At 39.2% G+C, this 27,159-nt stretch overlaps 1 protein-coding gene across 2 annotated transcripts in view; it reads left to right on the top strand.

Annotated features, from left to right (window-relative positions):
- Window positions 1-24,239, top strand: part of LIN52 (lin-52 DREAM MuvB core complex component) — a 96,690-nt gene extending 72,451 nt beyond the window's left edge. For both annotated transcript variants that reach the window (XM_054567277.1, XM_054567276.1), the window contains exon 6: window positions 22,251-24,239. In XM_054567277.1, coding sequence (XP_054423252.1) covers window positions 22,251-22,306 — 56 coding nt within the window. In that variant the 3' untranslated portion in view covers window positions 22,307-24,239. The remainder of the gene's footprint in view (window positions 1-22,250) is intronic.
- The last annotated feature ends 2,920 nt before the right edge of the window (window positions 24,240-27,159 follow it).

Raw genomic sequence — 27,159 nt, 5'->3', positions numbered from 1 at the left:
CTTGAGGTTTGGTTTGGATTTTAGGGGGAAGGTTTTGTTGGGAGGCTCCAGATATTTCCCACAGGGACAGTTTCCTAGAAGCAATACTTGAATACAGATATCTATTATCTTTAATGTGTTTCTGAAAAAGTCTGCCATTAAATGAAAAATATTTTAATTTTGGTAGAAAAAACTGCTGCATTACATCCCAACCTAAGATACCCAAACACATTTTATAGGTAGGAAAGTATATCAGCTAAATAATGAGAACAAGCTTAAGTAATAAATAAGAATTTGGAAGCAAATAAATACAGATTTATAACAAACATAATGTAATGAAACTTCATTGTGTTTACCCAAGGAAGAAACGAAGATTTGAGAGTGGGTGGGAGTTGTGGAGATGGAAGGTGCGATTTGGTTTGGAAGGTGCATTCTGCTTGCTGCACTATTTTCTTCATTAATTTCTCAGTCTTTTGGGGGCTCAAATTATCTCACACTCAAAATCCATTAAAAATAAGAGTCATAGTAGAACTATAAACACAAGAGCACTTTATATCACATGGAGATAGCGCAAATTCAAAGTGATTAAAGAATTATTGGTGATGTTATCCCTTCATCTCTCTTGCTTGGCGTACATACACAAAATGGATGTCAGGGTTTGTTCAAACAGCACACGATGCAAATTTGGTTCATGTGTTTTCTCTGACTGGAGAATGATAGTGTTGAATAGAATGTACCAATGTTGAAATAACACTTTTTATAAAACCATTATATAAAAACAAAAGTATTATACACCAGAAACAATTAGAATATAATATGCTTTTAAAAGATAACCTTCCCAATAGCAGCAAGAATGTAATAAGATACTGAAGGGTTTAGCCCTGGCTGGTGCAGCTCAGTGGATTGAGTGCTGGCCTGTGAATCAAAGGTCGCCGGTTCAATTCCCAGTCAGGGCACATGCTTGGGTTGCAGGCCAGGTCCCTGGCAGGGGGCATGTGAGATGTAACCACACATTAATGTTTCTTTCCCTCTCTTACTCCCTCCTTTCCCTTTCTAAAAATAAATAAATAAAGTACTTTTTTAAAAAAAGATACTCAAGAGTTTAACCTACCAAAAATTTTCTAAAGTAGTGAATAGTTATTATGTGAGTGAAGTTACATTTACAGTAATTGACTTGGAAATTGGAAAGTAAATTTAGATCAGTATTCTCATATGTCTTTCATTTTCATTCTTAAAACAAACTGAAATCACATCTTGGGAAATGTATACCCGGAATGTTTGGGCTTCTACTGGATGCTCTTTCCTTTCCATGGAGAACCTTGTCCATTTCCCTAGCCTTTTTTCTGTGCTCCTGTACCTTCCTCTGTTACAGCCAGTATCGACTTAAGAGTAATGTGTTCATCTCTAATCTGTGATCTCCTTTAGGTCAGGGACCACAGGGAGATACCTGTAGCAAAATGGTTAAGAGCACAGGCTCTGGAGTTAAGGCCACCTGGGTTCTAATCCTACCTCTACCACTTATTAGCTGTATAAAAACTTGAGCAAGTTATGTAACCTCCGTGGGCTTTATTTGTAAAAGGGGAGTGATAAATGGTATCTGTATATAGGGTGTTGTGAGGATTTTAAATAATGATAACACAGGTTAAGTGCTTTGAATAGTACCCAACATATCACTCAGAAATGTTAGTGATCGTGGTTCTTAGCCATTCAGCAGCACAAACTCTTCACTTGTTGTGCTATAAGTTTTGAATAATGTATAATAAATACGTTAACATTACAGTGATGCCAGTCAGGTAGAATTTAGGACTGAGCAAGTTGTTATGTGATGTGTGGAGCAGGGTACAATTTGTTTTGATTAAGAGGTGAGACGCATAATGTCAAGTCAGCACCAGGAAAGATACCACTTATGAGAACAAGTGGGAACTTTGCCTCAGAAATGTATTAAAAATGTAAGAAACAGACTCATATATACAGAGAACAGATTGACAGATGTTAGAGGGGTTGAGAGGCTGGGTGAAAAAGGTAAAGGGATTAAGGGAAAAAGACAGGGACTACAGTGTGGTGATTGCCAGAGGGAAAGGAGGGCGGAGGGAGGTGTGAAAGGTCCCACGGGACGGGCAGGGCTGGGAGAGACGTGACTGTGGGCGGTGGGTGAGTGGTGCAGGGTGCAGATGGTACGTTATAGAATTGTATACTTGAAACCTCTGTGGTTTTATGAGCCAGTGTCACCCCAATAAATTCAATTTTTAAAAAAAGAATGTAAGAATGCGTTCAGGTTAGAAAATGATTCTACTTAGCCACGCTGGACTAAAGGGCAACGAGTTACAGAGGCTCTTGTGGACTCTGTGAGAAATTATACCATAGGAATTGACTGTTAATTCGTGCAGTGATTTTCTGAATCTTTTAATCTCTCTAAAATGTGAATATGAAGAGGTCAGCATTGCTTCCCCTATATGAAGTTGCGTTTAATAAATACATATTGAATGAACCAATTAAAAAAAACTGTCAGTTTTATTCTTAGTATCTTCAGATCAGCACAACAATGAGCATGTAGAAAGTATACTATCAAATGCTTTTAATAAATGAAGTTATCTGCCTTGCTTGTGATCTGAGTTAGGATTGCTAATTCAGTTATTCAGTCTAACCAATTACTTACTTATACTGAGGATTACTTAGTTTTCATACAACTTTAATCTTTCATTTTATGAACTTTGTTATGTTTAAATATATAGCTTTGTTAAATGTTTTCTCATCTAATGCATTTGCATTGATCTAATATACTTATATTAAATCTGATTGCATTCTGACTTCCTGGGATGAATATTTACTCGTTAAACAAAAGGAACATTTTTCAAGTAATTATTCATAATATCTAAATAATCTAAGTAGTGTATTTATTTTAATTCAAAATATAGTATCTTTGCTTTCCAAAAGGATATAATAAATACAAATTCTGATGTTATTTGAATTTAAACAATTGAATTTATGAAGCATATTTTCTCTTGAAGTAAATGTCAGTAATGTCCCAATGCCCAGATTTTTTTTTTTTTTTTAGTCAGTTATTTAGCAAGAACAAAGCCAAAAGGAAAGGGTTATGTGTGCGCGCACATGGGCGCTTCAGGATAGAGGTAAGAACTGGATGCCTGTGTCGTCAGTGGAGAAACTCAGGTTCTTGTGCCTTTGATCTTCCCCGTGCACAGTCTTTACCAAGGGTTTCGCTTGAGCCCAAAGGGGTTTGTTACACTTCTGCATGTAATTTTTCTATAGTCCTACATATCACCCATTTTTACAAAAACAGCTTTATTGAGATGTTTTCCACATACTATGAAATTCACTTGTTTAAAGTGTACAGGCCAGTGAATTTTTAGTATATTCACAGAATTGTACATCTGTCATGACCTCATTTTGCAATATTTGCAGTACCCAGAAAGAAACCCCATACCCATTAGCCGTCACTCCTATTCCCCTAATTCCACGGCTCCTCTCCAGCCTACCCTAAGTAATTACCAGCCTACTTTCTGCCTCTGGATTTCATTCCTTTCTGTTGCCAAATAATATTTCGTTATGCAGCTATCATGTTACTTATCAGTTGATGGACATTTGGGTATTTTCACTTTCTAGCTATCATGAAAAGGCTGCTATGAACATTTGTGTACAAGTTTTTGTGTCCTCACCATTTTAAACTTTCTTTTGATGGAGGGAGGGCAGGGTTTGTATTTAATATATTATATCAAAAGATTTGCATTAGAATTCCCTGGGTATAGTTTTAACTTACTGTAAATATAGCACCTGTTATCCAATGATTTAAACACAGTTTGCTAAACTAGTAGGTAACTCAACCATTTATAGTCTCTCCTTCGTCTTTTTAAGGATTTTAGAAACTGGGCAAGCAAAAATACAGCCCTTTTTGCTTTCATCACTCTCAGTGTTGGATTCCATTTCAAAGGACTCTAGACTTTGGTGTTGCATATCTTGATCAAGAACGGAGAATGACTTATTGTGAATCTGTTTACGTTGGTTGTCTGTCTTCGGTCATGAAAAGCCAAATGACAGCAATAGATCATATCCTCTGTTTTGTTATTTTTAATCTCAGTCATATACTCATATTCTTGTGTCGTTGTTATTGGTGGTTGTTGTTGCTTAACGGTGAAGCTGAAAGAAGGAATCTATACACTTGGAATGCTGAACAGCTTTGGCATATAGAAATTAATTTCTGTATTGACATTAACCTCAAAGACACATCATTGATTGTACAAATGAAGTGAGTATACCCAGTAGCTCAAGCTGAACTTGGGCAATCATTAGAGTAGTTCAAAGAATGTGATTAAAGGTAGGAATATTTAAGTGTGTTATTCACATTGTCTTCTGGCCTTTGACTCAAGTCTGGATTTGGAGGTTTATTTATTAGAAATAGGATTCCTGCCCTGGCTGGTGTGGCTCAGTGGGTTGAGCACCAGCCTGTGAACCAAAGGGTCGCAGGTTTGGTTCGCAATCCAGGGCACATGCCCAGGTTGCAGGCCAGTCCCCAGTGAGGGGCACATGAGAGGCAACCACACATTGATTTTGTCTCCCTTTCTTTCTCCCTTCCCTTCTCTCTAAAAATAAATAAATACAATTTTTAAAAAAATAAATAGGATTCCTTAATCAAATCAGAGCTAAATAAGTAGTCCAATCAGACATAATAAGTAGTCTCAATTAAAATAAACATTTTAGCAAATTACAAAACTAGCTTTTATAGCCTACCTTTAAAAAGTGATGTTTAGTAAATTATGTTTGGTTACAGCAATGCTAGTTTATTAGAATCAACATGAATATACTTAGAGAAAAAAATGGTTTAGGATCCAGTTATTTCATGGAATTAAGTCAGGTTGATCTAACAAACAAAAGGATTTTTAACTCACTAAGGTAGCCTGTGGCAGCAAGGATTTTATAAATCACTTACTTCTTTCAAATAAAAAATAGAGGCACTTAAATAATGCTTTAAAAAAAAAAGAATAATAGATGTCTATTTTTTATAAATCTTGTGAAAACTTCAATCTTGAGAGGAAGCTAGACTTAAGAGCAAGTTACTTGACTTAATTGTGGTTTGGATGTTGACTATCACAACTATTTGCTTAACAAAACATGATGAAGAATAGTTACAATTGGCTTAGTTTCTGCCAAATTTTGGGTAGGTCTAATTTATTATTTGTGGTTTAATTTTTTAAAAGCTGGACCATGTCTTTTGGTGCTACTTTGGTATCCACAAGAAATCCCAAACAGTGCTGGGAATTAAGCAGGTACCTTGGGTTTATTTTAAGATCTATTTCATAATGTTCACTTGCACTTTACTCCAGTGGCCTAGTGGAAAGCTTCTAAGAAGTAGCAATACTTAGCTTGCCTTGGTGTTCCTAGATAGTACATTCCTTTTTAAAGGCTTGGTTCGAGTATCACCTCTTTTCTAAAGCTTTTCATATCCATCCAGCCCAAATCCTTTGCAGAATTATCCCCATTTCTGTCTTCTTAATGCATTAGATACTTCTTTTATAGCTTTGATTATATAATTTGATAATTATTTATTATATGCCTCCTGCTAAGATTCTAAAGGTTAAAAATTATATTGTAACCTTAACACGAAGAACAATGCATGGCACTAGAGGTACAGATTAAGTTTGGGTAAAACTTCTAATCCTTTGGTTGAGTGTTTTCATTTCTCCCTTTGTTTCTCAAAGATAGTCTCTCCTCTACTTTTAGCTTTATGGTAGGAAACATGCTTTGTGAGCATAATTTTTTCTTTTTCTTTTTTTTAAAGGTTTTATTTATTTTTGGAGAGCAGGGAAGGGAGGAAGAGAGGGAGAGAAACATCGATGTGCGAGAGAAGCACTGATTGGTTGCCTCTCACACACCTTCAACGGGGGGCCTGGCCTGCAACCCAAGTCCCAGCGACCTTTTGATTTGCCAGCCAGAGCTCAGTCCACTGAACCACACCAGCCAAGACTTGTGATCATAATTTAACAAAACAAAACCCTGCCTCCTCTTTTAGTAAAGAATTAGTATTACAGAGGACTAGACAAAATCAAAGAGCCTGGATAATACAGATTAGTTAGTGGTTCTCAAACTTTAGTTTATATCATAAGCACCTAAAGGGCTTTTTAAAACATGGGTTCTTGGGCCCAAACTCTATAGAGTTTCTAATTTAGTAGCTCTGGGATGAGGGCCTGAAAATTCGTATGTCTAACATGTCCCCAAAGTGATGCTAATGTGATTGGTTCAAGGACCACACTTTGAGAACTACTGGTATAGTTTATAAATGCTAATTAACCCACCTGAAAGACCTGTATTGAAATAGGATCTGTTCCTGAACTCCCCACCTGGACCTCTCTTTAAGGTTCTGGGGGAAAAAGTACTCCATCATTGCAAAGCTCTCAGCAGGTGTCTATACAGCAGAGTGAAGCTGTTGATGACCAAACCTGAGTGCCCATGGATGGTGGGGGGTCTTCTAAGGAAGATTGGTGGATCTCTCTTGGTGTCTCATTTCCTGCAATTATAGAGAGTATGTAACATGCATGCAGTAAGAACTTGTTGACCAGCTGATAAAACTAGGTTAGAGCTCTAACCTTCTGATGTTTCTGTTTGTTTTTATAATTCTTGCACAAGGAAATTTTATTATTATTGATTAAGTGAGAGGGAGATGGGAGGGAGAGAGAGAAATGTCGACGTGAGAGAGGAACATCCCTCTGTTGCCTTCCATGCGCACCCCGACTGGGGATCCAACCCGCAACCTCGATATGTTCCCTGACCGGAAATTGAACCCCCAGCCTTTCAGTATATAGGTCAGTGCTCCAACCAACTGAGCCATCTGACCAGGACTCTAACCTTCTGATTTTGAGGTCAGTAGTCTGACATCTATAAAATACTTCTTTCACTTTTACTTCTGTATTGGTTTAAATGCAAATAAAATTAATGGAAAAGATTCTAAATTTAATTACTAAGCATTATAGTAAATGTTTATGTAGCATCTAATTAACCCCTCTTTTAACCCCGTATTCTCCCCTCTGTTACATTTAGCCATATTGATTACCCATAAATTGTGTTTAAGATCCTAAACTTGGCTGGTACCATCAGTGGAAGAGTGTTTTTTCATTCAGTACATGTTTATTGTATATTTACCAAGTACAGGTAAGCTCTAGAGTTTCAGTCATGCAGACTATTATAAACAGTATGTGTAATTTTCTGATTGAGAATGTTTTGTGTTCTAATTTTAAATTAATAATTCATGAATGTTGTAAATAAGATTACTCAGATACCTCAAAACGGAATATTCTGAAAAAAAGAGAAGGTTGACCCGCTGTTATTTCTAATTGCAAGGAAAATAACCACTACCATATGACTTGCGAAGCAAACACGTCATAGTCAAGTTCTTACCTGATTGTGATGGGCTTTTAAAAGAAGTTCATAATCAAGTAAAGATAGTAATTGTACCTTTGTATTACTACATGATCTTAGAAGGAAAATATTTATTAAAATTAAGGTTTACTGAATAGCTACTGTATATTGTACATTTTTGCCAACCCTGTTAGGGAAGTTATCTTTAATAGTCTCTTGCATTTATGAATTATAATCTGGTCAGGGTAGGAACATGAACCATACATACATGAAGCCACAGTGCAAACAATTAAAAATCAAATTATCAGCTAGAAAAAGTAATTTGTTTTAGATTGGATAAATCAGCATCTATGAAGGCAAAGGGTGATCAAAGTGAAGTAGGATTAATGAGGTCATCATTTATATACACAGTTGATAGCATGAGGACAAACCAGTTGAAATTTAGTTGGACTAGTGAAAGTATAGATTAAGCTCTTCCTTTTTGTAACTTGTTAGCTCTTGTGTTGTTTTAGACCTTAAAGTTAGTCTTGCTCTTGACCTCTAAAGCTTTTTCTGAGAAGATTCAGTAAATGAATAACCAAGGACTCATTGTCTGAACTCCCAGAAAATTTTGTAGAAACATGTTGAGCCAGGGAGCTTCCCTCATAGATGTTTTATGGATAAATTTAAAACTGTGCTCTTATATTATCAGTGTGACCTCTTAAATAATTAAGAGAGAAAGGTTGGAAGGCCTTATGATTAGGCTTAATCCAAGTTAAATTTTATAGACTTTTGAAAATATGTAATCTGCTTTTGATTGTTTGGTTGTGTATAATTTGTTCCTCATCCAAAGAATTTAACGATAGAAGTAAACATTCATGGCATGAAAGGTCACCCCCTTTCTAAGGCTTTTCCTATCCATCCATTTCCAAACCTATTCTGCATTGTATTTATGTTATTCAGGAATAATGAGAAAAGGCTGTATTGCCAGGGAAACGTTTGGTGAGATTTTCTTTTTATTATGGACATTTTTCAAGCATATACTAACTATAGAGAATGCTATAATGAACCCCACATCCCCATCCCCAGCTTAGTAATTGTCAGCTTTCTGCCATTTTTATTTTATGTCCATCCCCTTAAATCACACTTTCTGTTGTGATTTAAAGTAAACCAGTACAATTTCATTCATAAATACTTGGGTATTTATCTCTAACCAAGAAGGCCCTTAAAAAAAACACCACCATATTGCACAAACAAAATAAAATAATAATTCCTTAATGACAACTAATAGCCCGTGTCCAGTTTGGCTCAAAAAAAATTTTTTTTTTAATAATTGATTTGTATGGATCAGGATCCAGACAAGATCCAGACAGTGCATTTGGTTGACATGAATCTTCAGTCTCCTAATCTTCTCAATAACCACACTCCCTACTTCCTTGAGGTTATTTTTCCGTCGTGCTGTTTACAGTCTTCATGCTATTTAATTATTGAAAAACTGAGTTGTTTGTCCTGTAGTATTTCCCACACTTTAAATTTGGATGATTTTATCCTGGTCATAGCATGCCTCTTCCTCTTTTCCCCAAATTACTGTAATCTGAAAGGGTTAGAGAATAAATTGATTTGAATTCAGGCTTTTTGTAAGAATGTTTCAAAAGTGGTATTGTGTACATCAGGAAGCAGATCACTGACCCCTGTTACAGTTTCAGTGAAGGTCCATGAGTTAGGTTGTATCCATCGATCCTTTTCATAATAATGATGATGGAATTTATTATTTTAGTAAATCAACTATCTGATTTCCCTGAAATAACATTCCAAAGAGGAAATGCAGGGAAAATGCTAGGTTTCCCCCACTTTTAATTTGTGAATTTTCAGAACATAAAATGAGCTGAAGTGCCTGAGGGCTTTTAAAAAAATATTATAGATGTTTATTTTTGATGTGTTTCGATACTATACTCATTCTCTGACAGCCAAAACTGCTCCATCTTTAGGTAATGGACACCCTTCAGGTTGACTTCTGTGTCTTTGGATGCAACCCTAGTAATTAATCTCTGGTAACTTCCTTGCTTTCAGCATATCAAGACATCCCTGGTTCAGTTACTCCTTCAGATTTGTAATCTCATCCATTTCCCCAAGGAACCCTAGTGGCTTTTAGGAGGAATCTAAGCACTAATAGTATTCATTGTTCCAGGACTGCCATTGCTTCTAGGCCTTTTCCTTGGACAGGGTTGGTAAATAAGGTGTTCTGGCATTTTTTTCCCCAAAGAGAGAAAGAAATTGTGTTCCTGTCAACATGCCCATTTCAAATTAAAGATGTTAAATGGTTTCTAATAACTAAATTTATTTACTTGTTTTGAAATTTGTTTTTAAGTTTTCAAAAGTTTATTGGAGCCAATAAAGCATATACATTGTGTTCTGGCAGACAATAAGACATGCTTTCTCTTAACAAAGAAAATGGCATATGTTTTATCAAAATTTGACGATTGAGAGTAAAGGGTACCGAAATTAAGCATCAGAACACCAACTAAAACAAAAACAATCCCAAAAATTTGTCACTCAAGTTGGAAAGGGGAACTAGAACCAAGGCATAAAAGGGAGATTAAATATGTGTTCCTCAAATTCATAATATAATTAACATCAAAAGAACTAACTACATGTAACCATAAGACTGCTATATGTACTTTAAGATCTCTCTGTGCTGCTTTTGTATATCCTTAGGCTACGTACTTGTAGGATATGTCTTTTAAAATTATTCACAGTATGTCTTTTTAAGTTAATTTTAACTTTTGCACTGTGTGGTTATTCCAAACTTTACAGATTCAAATTATTTTCAGTTTATTTCCAATTTTAGAGATTACTTTTTTCTATTTAATGAATTTTAGTTTTTAGTATATAAAATACTTGTATGGTCTCCCAAAGTAAAATATAAAATAAAGTGGATCCAGTGGTGTCTACATTCTGTCTCTTGTCCCTCCCTTAGGTAACCATCTTTGTTAGTAAAAACTAATAGTAAACTCTATTCTTCCATTGTTCCTTTTGAAAATATAAGTAAATATATATATATGTATTTCCCCCTTGTCCTAATTTTCCACATAAAGTAATTCTCCATAGCAGTATATAGGTATCTTAATTCCTTTTACAGCTGAACAGTACTCCATAGTTAGGTATACCAATCCCCTGCCAATTGATGGACATTTGGGTTGTTTCCAGTCTTTACATATTACAAACAATGCTAAAATGAATAGGCATGTGAATTTCCTATTTGATATTTTTGCAGCTATCTCTTTGGAAAAGCTTTCTAGAAATGGAACTGCTGGGTCAATAGGTAAAATACATGTGTAATTTTACTAGAAAAAAAATTTTCTAATGCATGATGGTTAATTAATAATTGAAAAGGAAGCAAAGTTCCTCTTTCTTCATATGAGGAGTGTAACCTAAAAAACTGGAATTATCTTCCAGAGGGCAGGCCCCTTGTAGTACAGACTTCTCACTTTAGGTGAGTGTTTTAGGAACCCATCTGTATCTGTACCAGCTGGCGTTATGAGAGGCTGCTTTTGGCTTCAGTGAATTTTTTTGAAGATTCTTTTAATGTATTTGCTCATTTCATGATGGTTGATTTATGAGTGTACCTGGCCACACTGTACTGAGTATTCAGCAGTTTTTGACCAAAAACGGCATGACCCTGATGCCCCACCCACGCTATTCACCCAATCTTGCCCTGAGCAACTTTTTTTTGTTTCCCCAGATGAAAAAAGACCGCAAAGGGAAACTTTACTGGTGTGGAAGTGGTGAAATAAAAAAAAAACAGCAGAAGCACTAAAAGGCATCAAAATTGATGAGTTCAAATCTGTTTCAAGCAGTGGAAAAAAAAGTCTCAATAGCTGTATTACATCAAATAGAGAGTACTTTGAAGGTGACTAAAGTGTAAACATATAAGAACAAATACATATTTTATGTAAATTCCTTTCTTTTTTTTTTTTGGTCCCCCTTTTTATATGAATAAATTATTTCATTAGGTATGTAGTTGACTACTTATTTGCTAGGGATACAACAGGAAGTTCTGTAGAACTTCATGAAGCATGAAGATAAATAAAGTGATTTTAGCTTCCTTGATCAGATGAGATTGGGCATGTTCAGAACGTCCTGACCTTAGACATAAATAAAGTGATTTTAGATTTTGGTTAAGTGCTATGAAGGAAGTAAATTGTTTTACATGAAAGAATAACTACAAGAGGACTCACTTTAGATAGGGTAGTCATGGAAGGCCTCTCTGAAAAGGTGACATTTGAGCTGAGACATGGAAGATAAAAATGACTAACACTGTCATTTATGGACTTTCTGACTACCATATTTTGCCGTGTATAATGCACACTTTTTTCCCAAATTTTTGAGGGAAAAATAAGGTTACACATTATATATGGTAGTACTAAACCATGAGTGCACATTATACACAAGAGTGCATTAGACATGGCAAAATACAGAATATACTAGGCAGTATAAAGGATTTTCATGCATTGCTTTATTTAATCTCACAAGACTCTGCAAAGTCCATTTTATAATTCCCATTTTACAGACGAGAAAACTGATGCTCAGAAAATTAAATTACTTGCTCAAGATCTTGAAGTTTGGAAATGGGGACTAGAATCAATGGGATTTGAATCAATTCTAGACCTGTCTGATCCCAAAGCCTGAGAAAATAACATCTTTGTACTGTACTACATTGCTCTTCTCAATCAGAAAGAAAACAGAGAATACTGAGTTATGCATAAATGTTTTAGACTCTTGTTTTCACCTGGTGGAAACAATGTTATATTCTTTTAAAGCACTGATCATATTTATTACTGAATGAGTACATACCCAAAATACATATGCTTGTTTTATTTGGGAATATTTGTTAAATAAGAAAATAGGGAGCCCTGGCCTGTGTGGCTCGGTTGGTTGGAGAGTCGTCCCATGCATTGAAAGGTCTCAGGTTTGAACCCCGGTCCAGGCACATAATTAGGTTGCAAGTTCAGTCCCCAATCCAGGCGCGTAGGGGAGGTAACCAATTGATGTTTCTCTCACTCCCTCACTCTCTCAAAAAAAATAAATAAATAAAAATAAATGTATCCTTGGGTGAGGATATAAAAAAAGGGGGAAACATGCCTTGTCCAAGTAAAATAATTTCAATTTCGGTTTTTATTTAATGATGGTTCTATGTTTAAAATATCGTAACAAAAATATCCCCCATATATTTCTGCCTATTAAAATGATGCACCTTATAATTATCCTATTTACTTATTTCACAAATATTTGTTAAAATCTATATGCAAGGTAATTCACAAGTGTCTTTTTAAATTAACGAAATAACCAAAAGTAAAAGTAAACGAAATAACCAAAACATTGTTCAAGGTTCAGCATATTTATACAGTTACTCTTAGGGGGAATTTTTTTTTTTTTTTTTTTGGTACCAGTACATACTGAGGACTTCAGTGTATTATCTTTAGTCTTGCAACAATCCAATCAGGTGGGTACTAATCCCCATTTACAGATGAAGGAATCAAGGCACAGAGACTACATAATTTACTTGAGATTGCCATCTGATAACTGATGATTCAGACCTAAGGTTCAAATCCTATTCAGTCATAGGTTTTCTACCATAAGTATTGAAAAGATCATATGAAACAACAAGAAAGTTGGGAAATATATTCTTCTTGCTAGTGAGTTAAATCCATACTGTTGTCTAGTGAATCATGTGTGAAGATTCATAGACATTTTCTTTGGTGTCTTAAACTAGAACTAGCTGCAATTAAAACCCAGATTCTAATTTTACAAACAAGGGAGACTCTAACAATATTAAAATAAAATGATATTCCCTGACTGAAAGAAAAATTTCTCAGTAACTGTGGGAATGCTTGTGTGTGAAGACAGCATCTTAAATCTCTATGCAAGTCATACACAAAGTGTTATTGCAATGAAAAAATAGTGGCGTGAATAATACCTGTTCACAGCCCAAGACACTTGATGTATCTTGGGCCTCAGTGTTTGTTGGATTTTGCAATTTCATGAGCAAGATTTGTATTTTTTTTAAAGTTCTATATTTCTGTGTGTTCCGCTTGATGTCAAATCTGTATTCTTAGATTGTAGGGTTCCATTTAAAAAAAAATAATAATCTCAGTCCCTCCTTCTTCCCCTCCCCCCCACACACTCATTTTGTATAATATGGTAATGATATCACCGTAGCAGTAATTACGGGTCATCTTCATTTCTTTCATCTCTGCCTGTTCTGATGGCTTCATTCCTTTGACGGAAAAGATTTGGCTCTGGGTGCTATGATTATTTTGTTAAGCATTATTCGAATAGACAGGAGTGAGAGAAATTAATCAATCCAAATGCAATTAGCATCATGTTTAACCCAGTGATGGACGTCTCAAGGTGAAACAGCCAAGGGAGTTTCAGACATTATTATTCAATCCAGTGGTTCTTATCTAAATTATAATCAAGAGAGGGTTTTATTGGCTTCTCAGTGTGAGGATGTAACTCTTTGCCTGCCCTAGGGGTCAGGAAGACTGGGCCTTCCTTCTCCATGTACCTTGAAGTGGGGATGTTCCAAGCAGGAAACTTCTTAATATCTAAGTCATTTGAAATTATCTACACTGTGATCTTGGTCTGATTTTTCTGAGAGTGGAATCTAGCCTATGGATAAAATATTTAACTTGGGACAAAATGTTTTGTTTTCTTTTCTTTTTTCTTCTTCTTCTTCTTTTTTTTTTTTTTTTTTGCAGTGATCAAGTCACTTTGACTAGTTGTTGTTCTGTCTTAACCTTACATAATAGATTATTATTGCTGTTCTCACTTTATGGATGAGGAAATTAAGACTGTAAACTACTACCCTTTGGTCATAATAAGTGTCGCACCACAATGTATTATTATGTAAAGGCCCTAAGCATGAATGTTCTACACAAATTTATGAGTATTTAATAGAAGTTTTCACTCCAGGAGTATTAGTGCATTGCTTTGATCTCATTGACTTTCATTCAGTTGAGTTTACCCTTGAAAAGGTAACCAAGTGAAACTATGAGTAGACCTGTGAGGCCCTCTGAAAAGGAAACAAAATACAAGTAAGAGGTTGTTAGCTCTAATTCCCTGAACACAAATCTGTGGGGTTTTGCTGTTGTTGTTTTGGGTTTTTTAGTAGAGAGAAGGATGATAAGAAGGACTGGATATTTGAAATCTAGTCTTGTTTTGCTCTTAAAAGAGGGCAGGGCAAGGAGAGTTGACGGAGAAACACAGGCTTTACCTGAAGACACCATTTTTCAAATGCCTGACAATTAAGATCCTCTACTTGTGCTTTCAATCTTCAGGCATCATGGCTGACACTTCCCATATTTTATGTTCCTGCTTGATGTTTTATATTCTGAGAATAAATCTGTTGGCTAGATATTTCTGTTCCTTTTTTTTTTCTGTGTGAAAAGCCATTAAAATTAGTTTCCATATTGGAACTGTCCAAATTTGTTTACCTGTACTCTAAGTCCTGACTTTTCTTTCTTAAATTACTTCTTGGATAAAACATTCTCTGGTAATAGACCTTACTGTGAATTGAAGGAAAAAATGTTTGATAGAAAATTATCTTCCTCTGAATTTACTGGAGGGAACACTGTTCTTTTCCACCTTACTCCTTTGTTAGAAAAAGTTCTGTTAGATAAGACATCGAGTATAAAAGGAATCTGGAAGTTGTGCCCCAAAAAGGTTTTTTTGAGAATTCTGAGGGTGAAGATTGTGATCATTTGGTCACAGATATAGCATCGAGACTGTTCTTTTCTCAGATATTTTAGTCTCCTTTTTGAAATGCCCTGCCTGAAGTTCAGGCAAAAGCGTGAAGGCTATCCTACCTACCTTCAAATGCTACTTTTATGTATTTTAGAGAAAAGTGAGATATTTACCAAAGACTCTCACATGTGTGTGCTCTCCCACAAGAGATGGTTGAGAATGGCCAGGAGACTTCATTACAATTACACCATCTTCTGAGGACCGCCAGGTCTAAGGAGGCTCCAAGACACCTCTTCTCCTCCAGTGACGCCATGCTCAGTTCACAGAATCTTCTGCTCTTGACAATGGCTCCAGCACCAGCTGCTCGAATATTAAAGGCATTGAAAAGTGCTTAGTCCTTGGCTTGAATTATCGATCGGTTGGCAGCACGTTTTGTACGGAGGTCCAAACTAGTGGATGGTGAAGAATCTCAGCCTAGGAGCCCCGGAGCAGCTCTACTGTGCCCTGGCTCTCAGCCAGAGTGACAGAAAAACTTCCCACATTCCTGTGGAGAGAAATCAGCATTATAAATCATACTGGTTTCCTTTTGTTCTCTAATCCACCAAAATCTGTGAAGAGCTAGTCCCATCTCAAAGGCCACTTCTAATTTATTTGAATCTTCCCTAATATCTAGTACATCGTAGGCACTCTGTGTGACTAACTCACCCGTCCATCCACACCTTCATGCTCTTCTTGTACACAACACCCATGATGAGGAGATCCCTCTTGTCATAGTTATTAGAATTCATTCAAGGTTTCAAGGACCAAAGAGTAATATTTGAAGAGTCAAAACCATAATTATAGCAAGTGGCATCATTTTGCAAAGTATCTTCTATGAAGCTAATTAAATAAACAGCCTTTTAGCAGATTGATCTATACTAAACTAACTAGGATTTTGTGTGTTTCTTTTTGTTAGAAGTAGCTGCTAGAGTAGTTAAGGAAGGTAACTGCCTCTAGTACCCAGCATTATTCCAGCAGGTTTGCCCTGCCGGAGTGTATACGTTATGCAGACACAGTTCATGTTTCCATCTGTTTTGCATGTGAGCTCTCTTTAAAAAAATAGGTAGTTCAGCCTCCTTTAGCCACTCCTGGTGCAGCCTGTGTGCTCATTCAGTGAGGACGTGGTGCCTTGGGTGGAGCAGCAGCCGAGGAGACTCTGGTGCTCGCCATGGCCAATGAAAACCCAGGGAGGGGGTCGAGACCAAGAACAGTGGTCATATTAATTTGAAGGTGGTGTGGCAGAGTGGTTCTGTGGTGTGGTTTAAGATTAAGAATCATGTCCCACTCAGTAAACTAATGAAGACCTATTATGAAGGACAAGGTTTACCAATGAGGCAGATCAGATTCTGATTTGATGGGCAGTCAGTTGAGACACGCTGCAGTTGGAAATGGAATTTGAAGATACAGACAGGTGCCTACTACAGAGGAAAACCTGCCAGTTTATGCCAGAACTCTGTTCCTCCAGACCAAGAAGACATTTTCAGTTAGAAAACCACATTTCTGACTACTATAGTATGGATTTCTCTATTCTTTCATTTTTCTCCTTTAATGTACACAAAGTAACTGGTTTGTATGTCTAAGCATATTGCCTTTTTTAAAAAAAAAAACACTAAATAGCCAGTGGTATATTTTGAGTGACAGCAAATGGATATAAGATGGGAAAAACACTGGTTTTATGAAAGTGCCTCCTTTCTCCATTATTGGCATATTCATTCAGCTCTTACCTTTCATATTCTAGTTAAGTTATTTTGCTCTCATTGTTTAATTTAAAAAATTATTCCTTGCATACCTTGTTCAGCTGGAGAATTTTTGGTTTTTTATGTATCCTTGTAAAACCAAAGACAATTTTACAATTTTTTTGTACGTAGCTATTACATGTAGGGCATTGTGTCTTTAGGTAGGGATAAAGCACTGTAAAAGAAATGAATTCCCATTAAGTGTCTTGTTGCTTAAACAAACTTCTTTAAAATAAAAGAGATGACTATCCAGTAGCTAGCATTTACTGAATGCCTATGTGAACTTTGTGTTAATCCCACCTTGAACAGATGAGGAAATTAAAGCTTAGAAAGATGACTTGGGTGGCTTGCCCTCGGTGGAAGTGAAGTGTAGGGGCTGCGGTTCAAATCCGAGCCTGTCTAATGCAGAATGCCCTGCCCATTTCCCAGTTATGCCATCTCCTTTGTTTCCTGGCCCCTGGCGCTGCTCTTCGGGATGTGAGAGAACCAGTGGCAGGTAACTCTTCTCCACCTCACTAATGTTTTTAATTATATGGAGGCACAGAAATACGTAAAGTAGTTTGCAATGGAATTGAAAACCAAACATTATGAGGTTCTTCCATTTCATTAAAAATTACTTAATCTTTACATCATTCCTTACATTAAAGTCAAACAGAGTTTTACCAGGCAATTGCCTCAAAGTTAAACTCTGGAAAATCTTTCTGTAACGAAACCCATATGTCATGGGCGAAAGGTGCAAAGCCCTGGCAGAGAGGGCTGATCTCTTGAGAGTTCTGCACCCAATCTCGTTAACCAGGGTGCCTCTCTGGTAATCCTCCATCCCCTCATCGGTGGGAAATCAATCTGTACCACTGAATCTTTTTCAACCAGCCACCAGGAAATTTACTGCAGAGAAGGCAGTTTGGGGATAGTCATTGTGGAAAGGGAGCTAGAGGCAAGGCTAAATGTAGGATGGAAGAATTGGAGAATCTAAAGAAGACATTATATTAAACCACACAACAGCTTCAACAGCAGCAGGATGCAGTCCTCCCTACAGCCCTGACCTCTCTAAGTGTCCCCAGATATTTACAGCCGCCATGAACCTGACAGTCCTGAGTGTAGTCCTAGGGAAACTACAAAGCGGGCAATAGAAACAGCACAAACCTGGAAGCTGATTGTACTTCATCCATTTGCAGCCTTTAAATGTGTACAAGTGGTCCCCTCTCCCACACTCTGCAGCGATTCACGTGTTCCCCCTAGGGCGACAGTCTCTATTGTGGCTCTCTCAGTTTATGGTCTTACACTGCATAGGAGGGCCTATGAATCATGACCGCATGGAGGTCATGCTTCTCTTCTGCACGGCATACACTGCGGTGGCTGATGACCAGTGGATCCCTCTTGGCATAGTTATTAGAATGTGGAAGCCGCGTTGCCTTTCTGTTGAACCTGTAATCCTAGAGAATTTATCCAGAATTAGAAGATAGTTAAGAAATTGTATTGTCTCTAGATAAAACTCTCTCCAGCAATTTTATTTTCTCCAGGATTGTCTTCTAGCACACTGCAGAGAAAAGAACCAGTAGAGAAGGGAGGAACTAGACGTGCCAAACGGTACTCTTACCCTGGCCAGTAATTTGAGAAGTATACCAAGCTGTAACTATCCGGGGAAAGAAGGGATGGAAGTAGTCAGGGGAAAATAGAAATGTCTTCCTGTCCTCTGTAAGCAAACTGTAGACATCTCTAAAGGTTTTCCCCAAAGAGATTTGAAATCCTTGGTGAGAATTTTTTAGTAAAATGCATTTACATATAAAGCCCTACTGGAAGGGGGGGTGGGGGGCGGGGGGAGGGGTGTGTGTGTGTGTGTGTGTGTGCGCGCGCGCGCGCACACACACACACAGAATAGTAGCAGACGGCTGTCTCCCTACACCTAATGGGATTTTGTAGCAGCATGTGCGAGTTTGTTTCAGAAGTCAAAAATGAACAGATGTTGGTATAAATTACCTCTGTGTCGGATGTCTTGCAAATTAAAAGCGCGGTTGGCATCGCTAAACAATTTCCCTAGGTTTAGGCGGGGTGCGGCTAGCAGGCGGTGATTACTGTTTCAGGTCGGTAAGAATCTTCACACTGCAGGAGAGCAAGGATGAAGAAATGAGGAATAAAATAAGGGGTATGTGAATTAATCAGAGATGTTAACATCTCTGATGACAAGTGAACAGGAGGGCACGTGCTCTGGAGCAGCCCCTGACCCACAGCAATTTCTCTGTGCACAAAAAGGGGTTGGTGCTTACGATGTGATTTATAGGGTACGGCCCTCTTTTAGGGAGCAGCTATGTCACAAATTCGTATATCTCCTATATAGGACTAGCGAGTAGGAAAACTTTCTCCCCTCCCATGCAGAAGATGATGTCTTTTGAATTACTTGTACTTTTACGGTGGTTTCCTGCAGCTCTGTGTACTTAGATTAGGTTGAAGGGGGAGGAATGATTGAGTGGAAAAGGGGTTGTTAAAAGGGATTGGTTAAATTCAAGGAGAGCTTGCCACTGAGAGACTTTGGAATATCCATTTATTTTTCCTGTTAAATCCTTTTGATCACTTGATTATATTGAGTCTTTTTAAATTTTAAGTCTTAAAATCTTGGTCCTTCTCACATTTGGGGAAAAAATAAAGAATTAGGGGGATCTGAAGAGCAGCAAGCAGAAATAATCAGCAAGATCAGTAGAATGCTCCTGGCCCGGGATTTTTGGAACAAGGCTCCGTTCTTCCCAGCAGAGTCCTGTGTTACCCATGTTCGGTTTCCAGAGCATCTGCTTCTCGCCGGGCTGCAGGGTCATTTGATGCTGTCCTTAAGGTCCTTAATGAGAACGGGCGAGTAGGCAGAGAGCCCATCCAGTGGAAATAAGTGATGAGACCCACTCAGGCCAAAGCATAAGTCCGTTATCTGTAGGTCAGGCTGAGGAAAAAGATTCCAAGGAATGGATTTTTGAGATTTCTAGCCTCCCTTATCACAGTTAATTCATTTACTCACTCAGGAAATACTGTGTGCAAGAGAAGAAGCAGGCTACTTACCCTCCTCTGAAAGGTATTGTATTAATGATACCGTCATACCAAGCATGTTCATCACAGAATATCCAGAAGGGCAGGCAGGTGACATTAATATGCTAGTCATTGTACAGATGAAGAAACTGAGGCTCATACCCAGCTCATGGTGTCACCCATCTTCTAAATGCTAGAGCTGCAACTTACACTGAGTTCAAGTCCTGTGTCCTCTGAAAGAAGTCATGTGACTCCCATGGGCAAGAAAATTTTTTTTTAATTTCTTTTTCAATTATAATTTACATTTAGTATTATTCTGTCTTAGTCTCAGATGCACAGAAAAGTAGTTAGAAAATTATGTACTTTACAGAGTGGTCCCCCTACTGTTCTACTTCAGTGCCCACCTGGTCCCATGCCTGTTGTTGGGTTTCCTTTAGGGTAACTATTCCTTGTTCCCCTCTACCACCCCGCCCTGCCCCAGCCTCTCCATTAACCTGGCACTGTTTCCATTAAGGGAAATTATTTTTCTCCCTAAACAAGCAAGGTAAACTAAAAGAACCCCACAATATAGAGAATGGAGCACCAAGGGCCACTAACAAGTCTTACTGTTTGTCTGTGGAAGGAAAGAAACTTTGTTGTGATCCTTCTTGGTTCTAGTTCTTTGTGTATCACTCATCCAGCCAACAGTTATTCAGCAGATGCTGGGTCCAGCACTATGCTAGGTGCTGGTGATACAAAGAATAATAAAACAGCCCTGGCCGGTTGGTGAAGTTGGTTGGAGTGTCTCCCATGCACCAAAAGGTTGCATGTTCAATTCCTGGTCAGGGCACATACCTAGGTTGTGGCTTCAATCCTCAGTCAGGGCATGTGTGGGAGGCAGCCAATCAATGTTTCTCTCTCCCTCTCTCTCTAAGATCAATAAACAAATTCTTGAGTAAGGATAAAAAATACATGTATATATTAATATATATTTATATAATAATAAAACAACGCCTGCCCTCTCTTTTTACACTTCAGCAGAGGAAAACAAGTCTATAAACAAGTAATTGCAAATCTCATAGGAACTTTGTATGTATAGGGTTTGGTATAAATCCACCAAGGAAGGAACAGTCAGTTTGATTTGAGACAGGGTGGGGAAATGGGCACAGGAGGCAAGACCCAGCACTGAAATTTCCATTCCTAGTTGATGGGATTTCCTTTCTCTTTGTTGGAGCTCAGGAACTTGTGAAAGATGGAGAATGTATATAGTCCGCTGAAACCAAAAGCCTTCCTGTAGTTACAGAGTTGATATTGTTTTATTTCTTCGTCGCACAAATTAACCAGGAACTGTTACATTTAGGTGGTGGCAGGGGAAAGGCAGCAAAGAGGCCAGAACAGAGGTCCTCATCCCTGCAAGAGCCTCCCTAGCCACCTCACTTCTTTGGCCAAGATAGAGACCTGTTCTTGGGAGGCCACGGGACACAGCCTGCTGTATGTCCACGGCATGCTTCCAGAAGACTTCTGGCCTCCAGAGCAAGCCATCAGAAACCTCCTGCACTATTAAATCCATTTAAGAGATCTGAAAAGATGGGCTTGTGGAGATGAGGATGAAGAGGGTTTTAGGCTACAGATGATTTTTGAGGATTTGCTTGACAGAGCTAAAATGGGGCGTCTGGAGTAACCCTTGTAATTGAGAAATGTTTTACTTTCATTTCGGAGCCTCATATGCAGGAAAGTAGCTGTATAAACCCTCTTGTAACTACAGCCTTCAAAGATTGATAGTGCTGAAAGTCAGAGAAAGACACATAAACCTTGCCTGGCTATATTAAATATCTAAGGACTGACAATGCCAAGAGCGAGAAGACCAAAGCTCTATAAACCCTACTTTATTACTCCATCCACAGATGAACTGCACCCAGGGAATATAAACCCTGTTATATTACAGTACCCAGAGACTACCACTGAGGGGCAGGGTAAATGATCGCTAACTTTGGTTTGAGATTATAAATATCCAGAGACCAACAACCCAGAGAAGACTGTAATCTTGGTTGGATTTTAGCCTCCAAGAACAAACCCCCTGAGACAGTGAACATGAGTATTAGGTTACATTCTTGAGAAAGAGAGAGAGAGAGAGAGGTTTGGGGGTAATTTCCTGGTGATCTTTTTTTAAGGGTGGATGAGAAAGTCTACCCCCTTGGCCTGTGCTTTGTAGCAATTCCCAACTTCAGAACAACTTTGTCCATTTTCAGTTGTCAACAGTGGTTTGTTTTCCCCCTTTCTGGATGTTTGTGGTGATTGAATCTCTTAGGGTCCCCTGCATACAATGTAATCAATCTGCATTTTTAAATTAAATCTCCCTATAATCCTTTTTTCAGATTTTAGGTCTTCATTGATCTTTCATTTCCTCTGTGATTTCAGCCAGAGAGATGACCCGGGGGAAATTCCTCAACATTCTAGAGAAACCCAAGAAGTAGCAACAGCTTGTGGACAGGACGTCCCGGGGGCTGGAACCACATGCCCCTCCCCGTGCAGCTCCGATGGTGCGCCTCACTGCTCCCTGGCGAGGGGCTGGAGGCTGCACCTCCAGGACTGACCCTCTCCTGCTCCTGGTACTCTGCACCTCTGAGGACATGCGACAGCAAGAGAAGAATCTGTTCTACCCAAGGCTCAATGCAGTTATTCAGTCAGCTTCCAGACTTTGACCATCTGCCCCTCAGATGTTGGTAACAACAGAGGGCATGCCATTCTTAAAGGTCAAAGTCCTGCTTTCCCGTGTCTGGAAGTGACTCAGGAGCCCCAGGATCTTACAGTTGATTTGATTCTGTGATGGCAAAGTCTGTTGCGACAATGATTGGATGGGTAATTCTGAGTTATACTTAATCTCTTAGGAGGTATTTATGACGCGAGGAGCCCAGAAATCAATTAGATTCTGGACCAGACCATGTAGCTTGACCTGGGAACTCTCCAGTGTATGCTAGGTTCTAAGAATCCTCAGCTGGAGAAACCAGAATCTTCTAAACATGTATGCGTGCTTTTTAAATTCTATACCTCTCACCATAGTCCTGTACCCTAATGCCTTCCACTGCTCACCTCCCAGCCCCCACCACCCATTCTGACTCCGGGGAAGGGGATCCCTGTGTATCGAGTCCCTCCTGGGATCAGTTTGTGTAGTGAAAGGCCCATGCAAGGTTGCATTGACTTCTAGACCTCAAGACCAATTTAAAGGTGACAGAAAGGACTTTTGAGTTCTAGTTAATCTGTTACAGATTCAAGCGAGACAGTTAGTATGGCCTGAAGACAGGAAAAGGGGATTGATTGCAGGAGTTCCTATTTGATTAAAAACTAGAAACTCTGACTGACCTTGAAGGAATGTGCGTGCCGTGGAACGGTGGCAATGTTTTTGCCCTCTTGCCCCCTCTCACCGCACAGAGCAGATATTTCACCCATATGACAGAAACACACACATGAAAGAAAAAGAGAATTTCCTGACCTAAATATAACTCTTATGGAGCTCTTTGCCAATTATCTTTCTGTGTTAAAACCTGAAAGTCTAGCCTGTGGGTAATACCGATTACACATGTTCTCCATATTTTGTCTGATAAGCTAGCCCCCAGCCTCCAAAGTTTTTGAAAAATACATGGGGTTTCCTAAACTTTATGGAAAGAACGTCCATGTGGCAGTAGTCTGACGGTGTTTGGGCACAAGGAGAGTGGTGGTCGAGTGCTTGGCCCTGCATGTGTGTGGTGGGGGTGCAGCACGTGCCACTTAATAAGCAGCCCGTTAACCGTTTTCTGACATGTGCTTTATTTCACGTTGGATTTTTCTCTTGCTTGTGCCGTTTGACCACCCATGCAATTTTACTTATTGACAAGAATGAAAAAATTGAACACAAGACACAAAGGATGAATATGAGAGGGAAAACATTCTGCCCGGATGCCATGTACAATAGAATGTTAGGCGGTAGGGGCTTTGATTTTTAAGTTAAGCTTATATTGACATTCCTTATCTTAAATGCGGTTGAAGACTTTGTGTGTGCACAAAAAATAGTGTCATGATGTCACATTCTCCCTTTGCTCTGTTTTTGAGAGTTGATGACATCAAAAGGGGAATTGAGAAATATATAGAGTATATTGGGATACCTCCCCAAAACCAACTTGTCTGTAACCTGAAGCTGTGTAGCGGGGTTTTGGTCTGCTTTGGCCTCTTTCTTTTACTGTCATCTTACTCACCAGCACTTAATGTAAGTAGATGTTTTAGAATTGCGATATTTATTGGTTTTATATTTGTCCTCAGAAAAGCTAATAATGTGTTTTTATATTGATAATATAAATTTATGTGCAATGTGTGCATGCATGTATTTCAGGGTGTTAGAAGATTGTACTTTGTATATGATGTTTTCTGTGTCGTCATAATAAATATGTCCCTTTTATAGGAGAGTGAGTTTTTCTTCAAAGGGTCAAGTTGCATACTTAAAGCGTAGACCTCATCAGAAAGTGCAACTCTAATGAGAAATAATCCTCCATCTTCCCCTTCATGGGACAGTGGGCAGTGTGGGGCTGTATGGTCGCCTACTACATGGTCCCCCAGCTTCCAGTCTATCCTACCTGCCATCTAGCTCATTGCTCCCTAAAGTAGTATTTAAAAGCCTTTAATACCTCCTTGTGTCTACTAATAAAGTCTCTTATCCTGGCGTCTTAAACTCTCTGCATGTAATCCTAATTGTAATCCTAATTAACCCTCCACTTGGGTCTCCTTCCTCTCCAACATGTAAGTCTCTGTTCCAGTTAATCTGTGAACAATCCACAGTTCCTCACTCGAGTGCCTTCACCTGTGCTGTTGAGTTCCTAGAATGACATCCCTTTTGTACATATCAAACCTGTCCTTCCTATAAACCCCTGATGAGCCAGCTGGAAATAACCCTGCCCCTGCATCCCGGCAACCTTTATGTATAGCAGCCTCATGACTTACCACAGTCCGCCTTATACTGAAGTGATCCAAGTCCGTATCTCATTGCCCTACTAAATTACAAGCTCCTTGAGGTTTTGGCTATCTCCCTCACATCTATTTCTTCTTCAATGTTTTCTTTGAACTGAGGGCTCAAAACCTATCTATTTACAGACTACCAGTTAAATATGGTTTGAAAACAAATACTTCTCTGCCACCTAACTAAAATTCTTAGTATGAGGTCCTTTTTGACTCTATTTAAGAACCAGAGAAGAGGAAATACTAATCAGCACTACTACTGTCACCCCTCCATAAAACTATCAGTGCCCTTTTAGAGAAAACATTCCATTTTAAAGAAAGCAAACTGCTATGCGTCAGTGGCTCATCCCTGATTGTCAAGAAAACATCTGGATGGACCATAGGTTTCTGTGATCTGGGCATGCATGGCTGGTGGACTGACTTACTAAAAAGGGACAGCATGTGCATATTCTCTTCTAAATCTTTAGAGGTTATTTTTCCAATAACTAATCATCATTTGCCTAGAGGTTTGTCTTCCCTCTCCCTTTGCCTCCCTGGATACCATCCTTGTAGTACCTCTGTTGGCTCTGAGCACCACTGTGCTGAGGAGCAGGGCATTGGTTCTTGGAGGCACATTGTTAGACTCAAATCTTTTCTCACCAGCTGTCTCATTGCTTATTGCTCACTTTAGTCTCTCGATTTTAGGCCTCTGCTGATTAGCTTGGCTTTCATTCCATTGTTTGGGCACTAAGAATTCACAGGCTATCAATTGCATTGCTATCACAATGCCATCATTAATTCTTCTTGACCTTTTGTTACCCATTTATCATATTTTTAAAATGGATACTTGCTAACTGCTCCTTGTTTGGGGTTCTTTAGCTGGAGTTTATTGTAACTCCTCTGTCTTCTGGGAGCTAGATTCTAGCTCCAATGGCTTCTCCGTTGCCCCTGTGGCTTCCAAAGGGTGTTTGGACATCCATAGGAGCTTTGTACTAAAGGCAGGATCATTTCCGATGGGATGTTCTGGTCCCTTTTGTTTCCTCCCGGATTGAAGCATCACAAGCAAGTCAACTGGCAGAGCTGCAAGGGGGGAAATTGGCAGACAGTTCAAGGTCGGTGGTCCGAGGGGTCAGATAAGATGGTTTCTTACCAGTTCTCAACTTCTGCACAAACTCCATCTGCAAGCAGTTGGTCATGTTCTCCAGTTTCCGCTTCTTCATCCTTTGAGAGCTGCAGGACCACCTGATCGCAGCATGGGCTTCGTTTCCCCAGAGGAACCTCTGCCTTCAGAGTAGAAGGCACATGGGTCTTCCTGAGGTTGTAAGTCCTGACTGGCGTGTAGCTGACTTTTCCTGTCTGTTTAGGCTTTGGGGCATTTAGGGATGTGTCCCTCACTATGCCCGAGGAGGCCACTGGCCTTCCTGCCCTTTGCCCAACACTTTCTTCATGAGCAGAGGTGCTTGGGGCGTCAGGCAGCCCCAGGTGCTACTGCGAGGCTCCTGGCCGTGGCGTGCTGGCAGTGCCTGTTAATTAGCACATGAACACCCCAGTGCTCCATTAGCCAGGCCGGGCCTTCGGAGCCTTCGCCCTCCTGTGGGCCCCTTCCCCCTAATGAGAGCTGGAGAAGGGCCCTCACAAAACACTGCCTCAGAATAATATTCCGCTTTGTCCCCACCAGTAACCAGGGCTGACAGGATCACTCTGTCCAGTTCTCTTCTAATTAGCACAATTCCAGCATGGCCTGAGCCAGCAAACGGAGAAAAGCGATCAAAAGCGATCGGACAACCGTACCGAATCACAAACACAAAGAGGGCCATTCCCTGTAATTAGGTGAGACAATTCCTCAGTCTTTCTCAGCTGGGGTTTGCCGCTAAGACTTGCTGTTTGGATCCCAGCAACACAAGTTACATGTCTCCCTGGGTCACTAATAAGCCCCAAATTGTCTTCCGCTTCACACAGCTCTAACCAGAGGACAGATGCAGGAAGGGTGGCAGGGAGTGAGAGGACAGAGTCTCTAAACAAACAGCTGCGGCAATGTTTTCCCAACTCCAAGGAGCAAACACTGGGGCTGTGGGCACAGCCTGATCCCGTCACTTAGCTGCCACCTGAAGCACTGAGAATTCCAGACCCTCGGGGAAACCCACTCTGCTACTCGCCTCTTCCTGTTTATTCATCACATTCCTTTTGTTACCCTTGTCCCTTCTCCCACCTGTCCACAATGGTGGCATCATGGACAGCTATAGCTGTGGCAACCATCCTGCCACTGCACTGAAGCCCTGTAAACTAGGTACGATGGCAAGGAGAGCACGCCTGGATTCTACTCTCAAAGAGTTCGTGACCTGGAAGGGGCCCTCACTTCCGCTTC

Source organism: Pteronotus mesoamericanus, unplaced genomic scaffold, assembly GCF_021234165.1.
Source record: "Pteronotus mesoamericanus isolate MK-2021 breed Mesoamerican mustached bat unplaced genomic scaffold, CSHL_Meso_final contig_182, whole genome shotgun sequence".
Classification (NCBI taxonomy): domain Eukaryota; kingdom Metazoa; phylum Chordata; class Mammalia; order Chiroptera; family Mormoopidae; genus Pteronotus; species Pteronotus mesoamericanus.
This window is presented reverse-complemented; position numbering and strand designations above follow the sequence as displayed.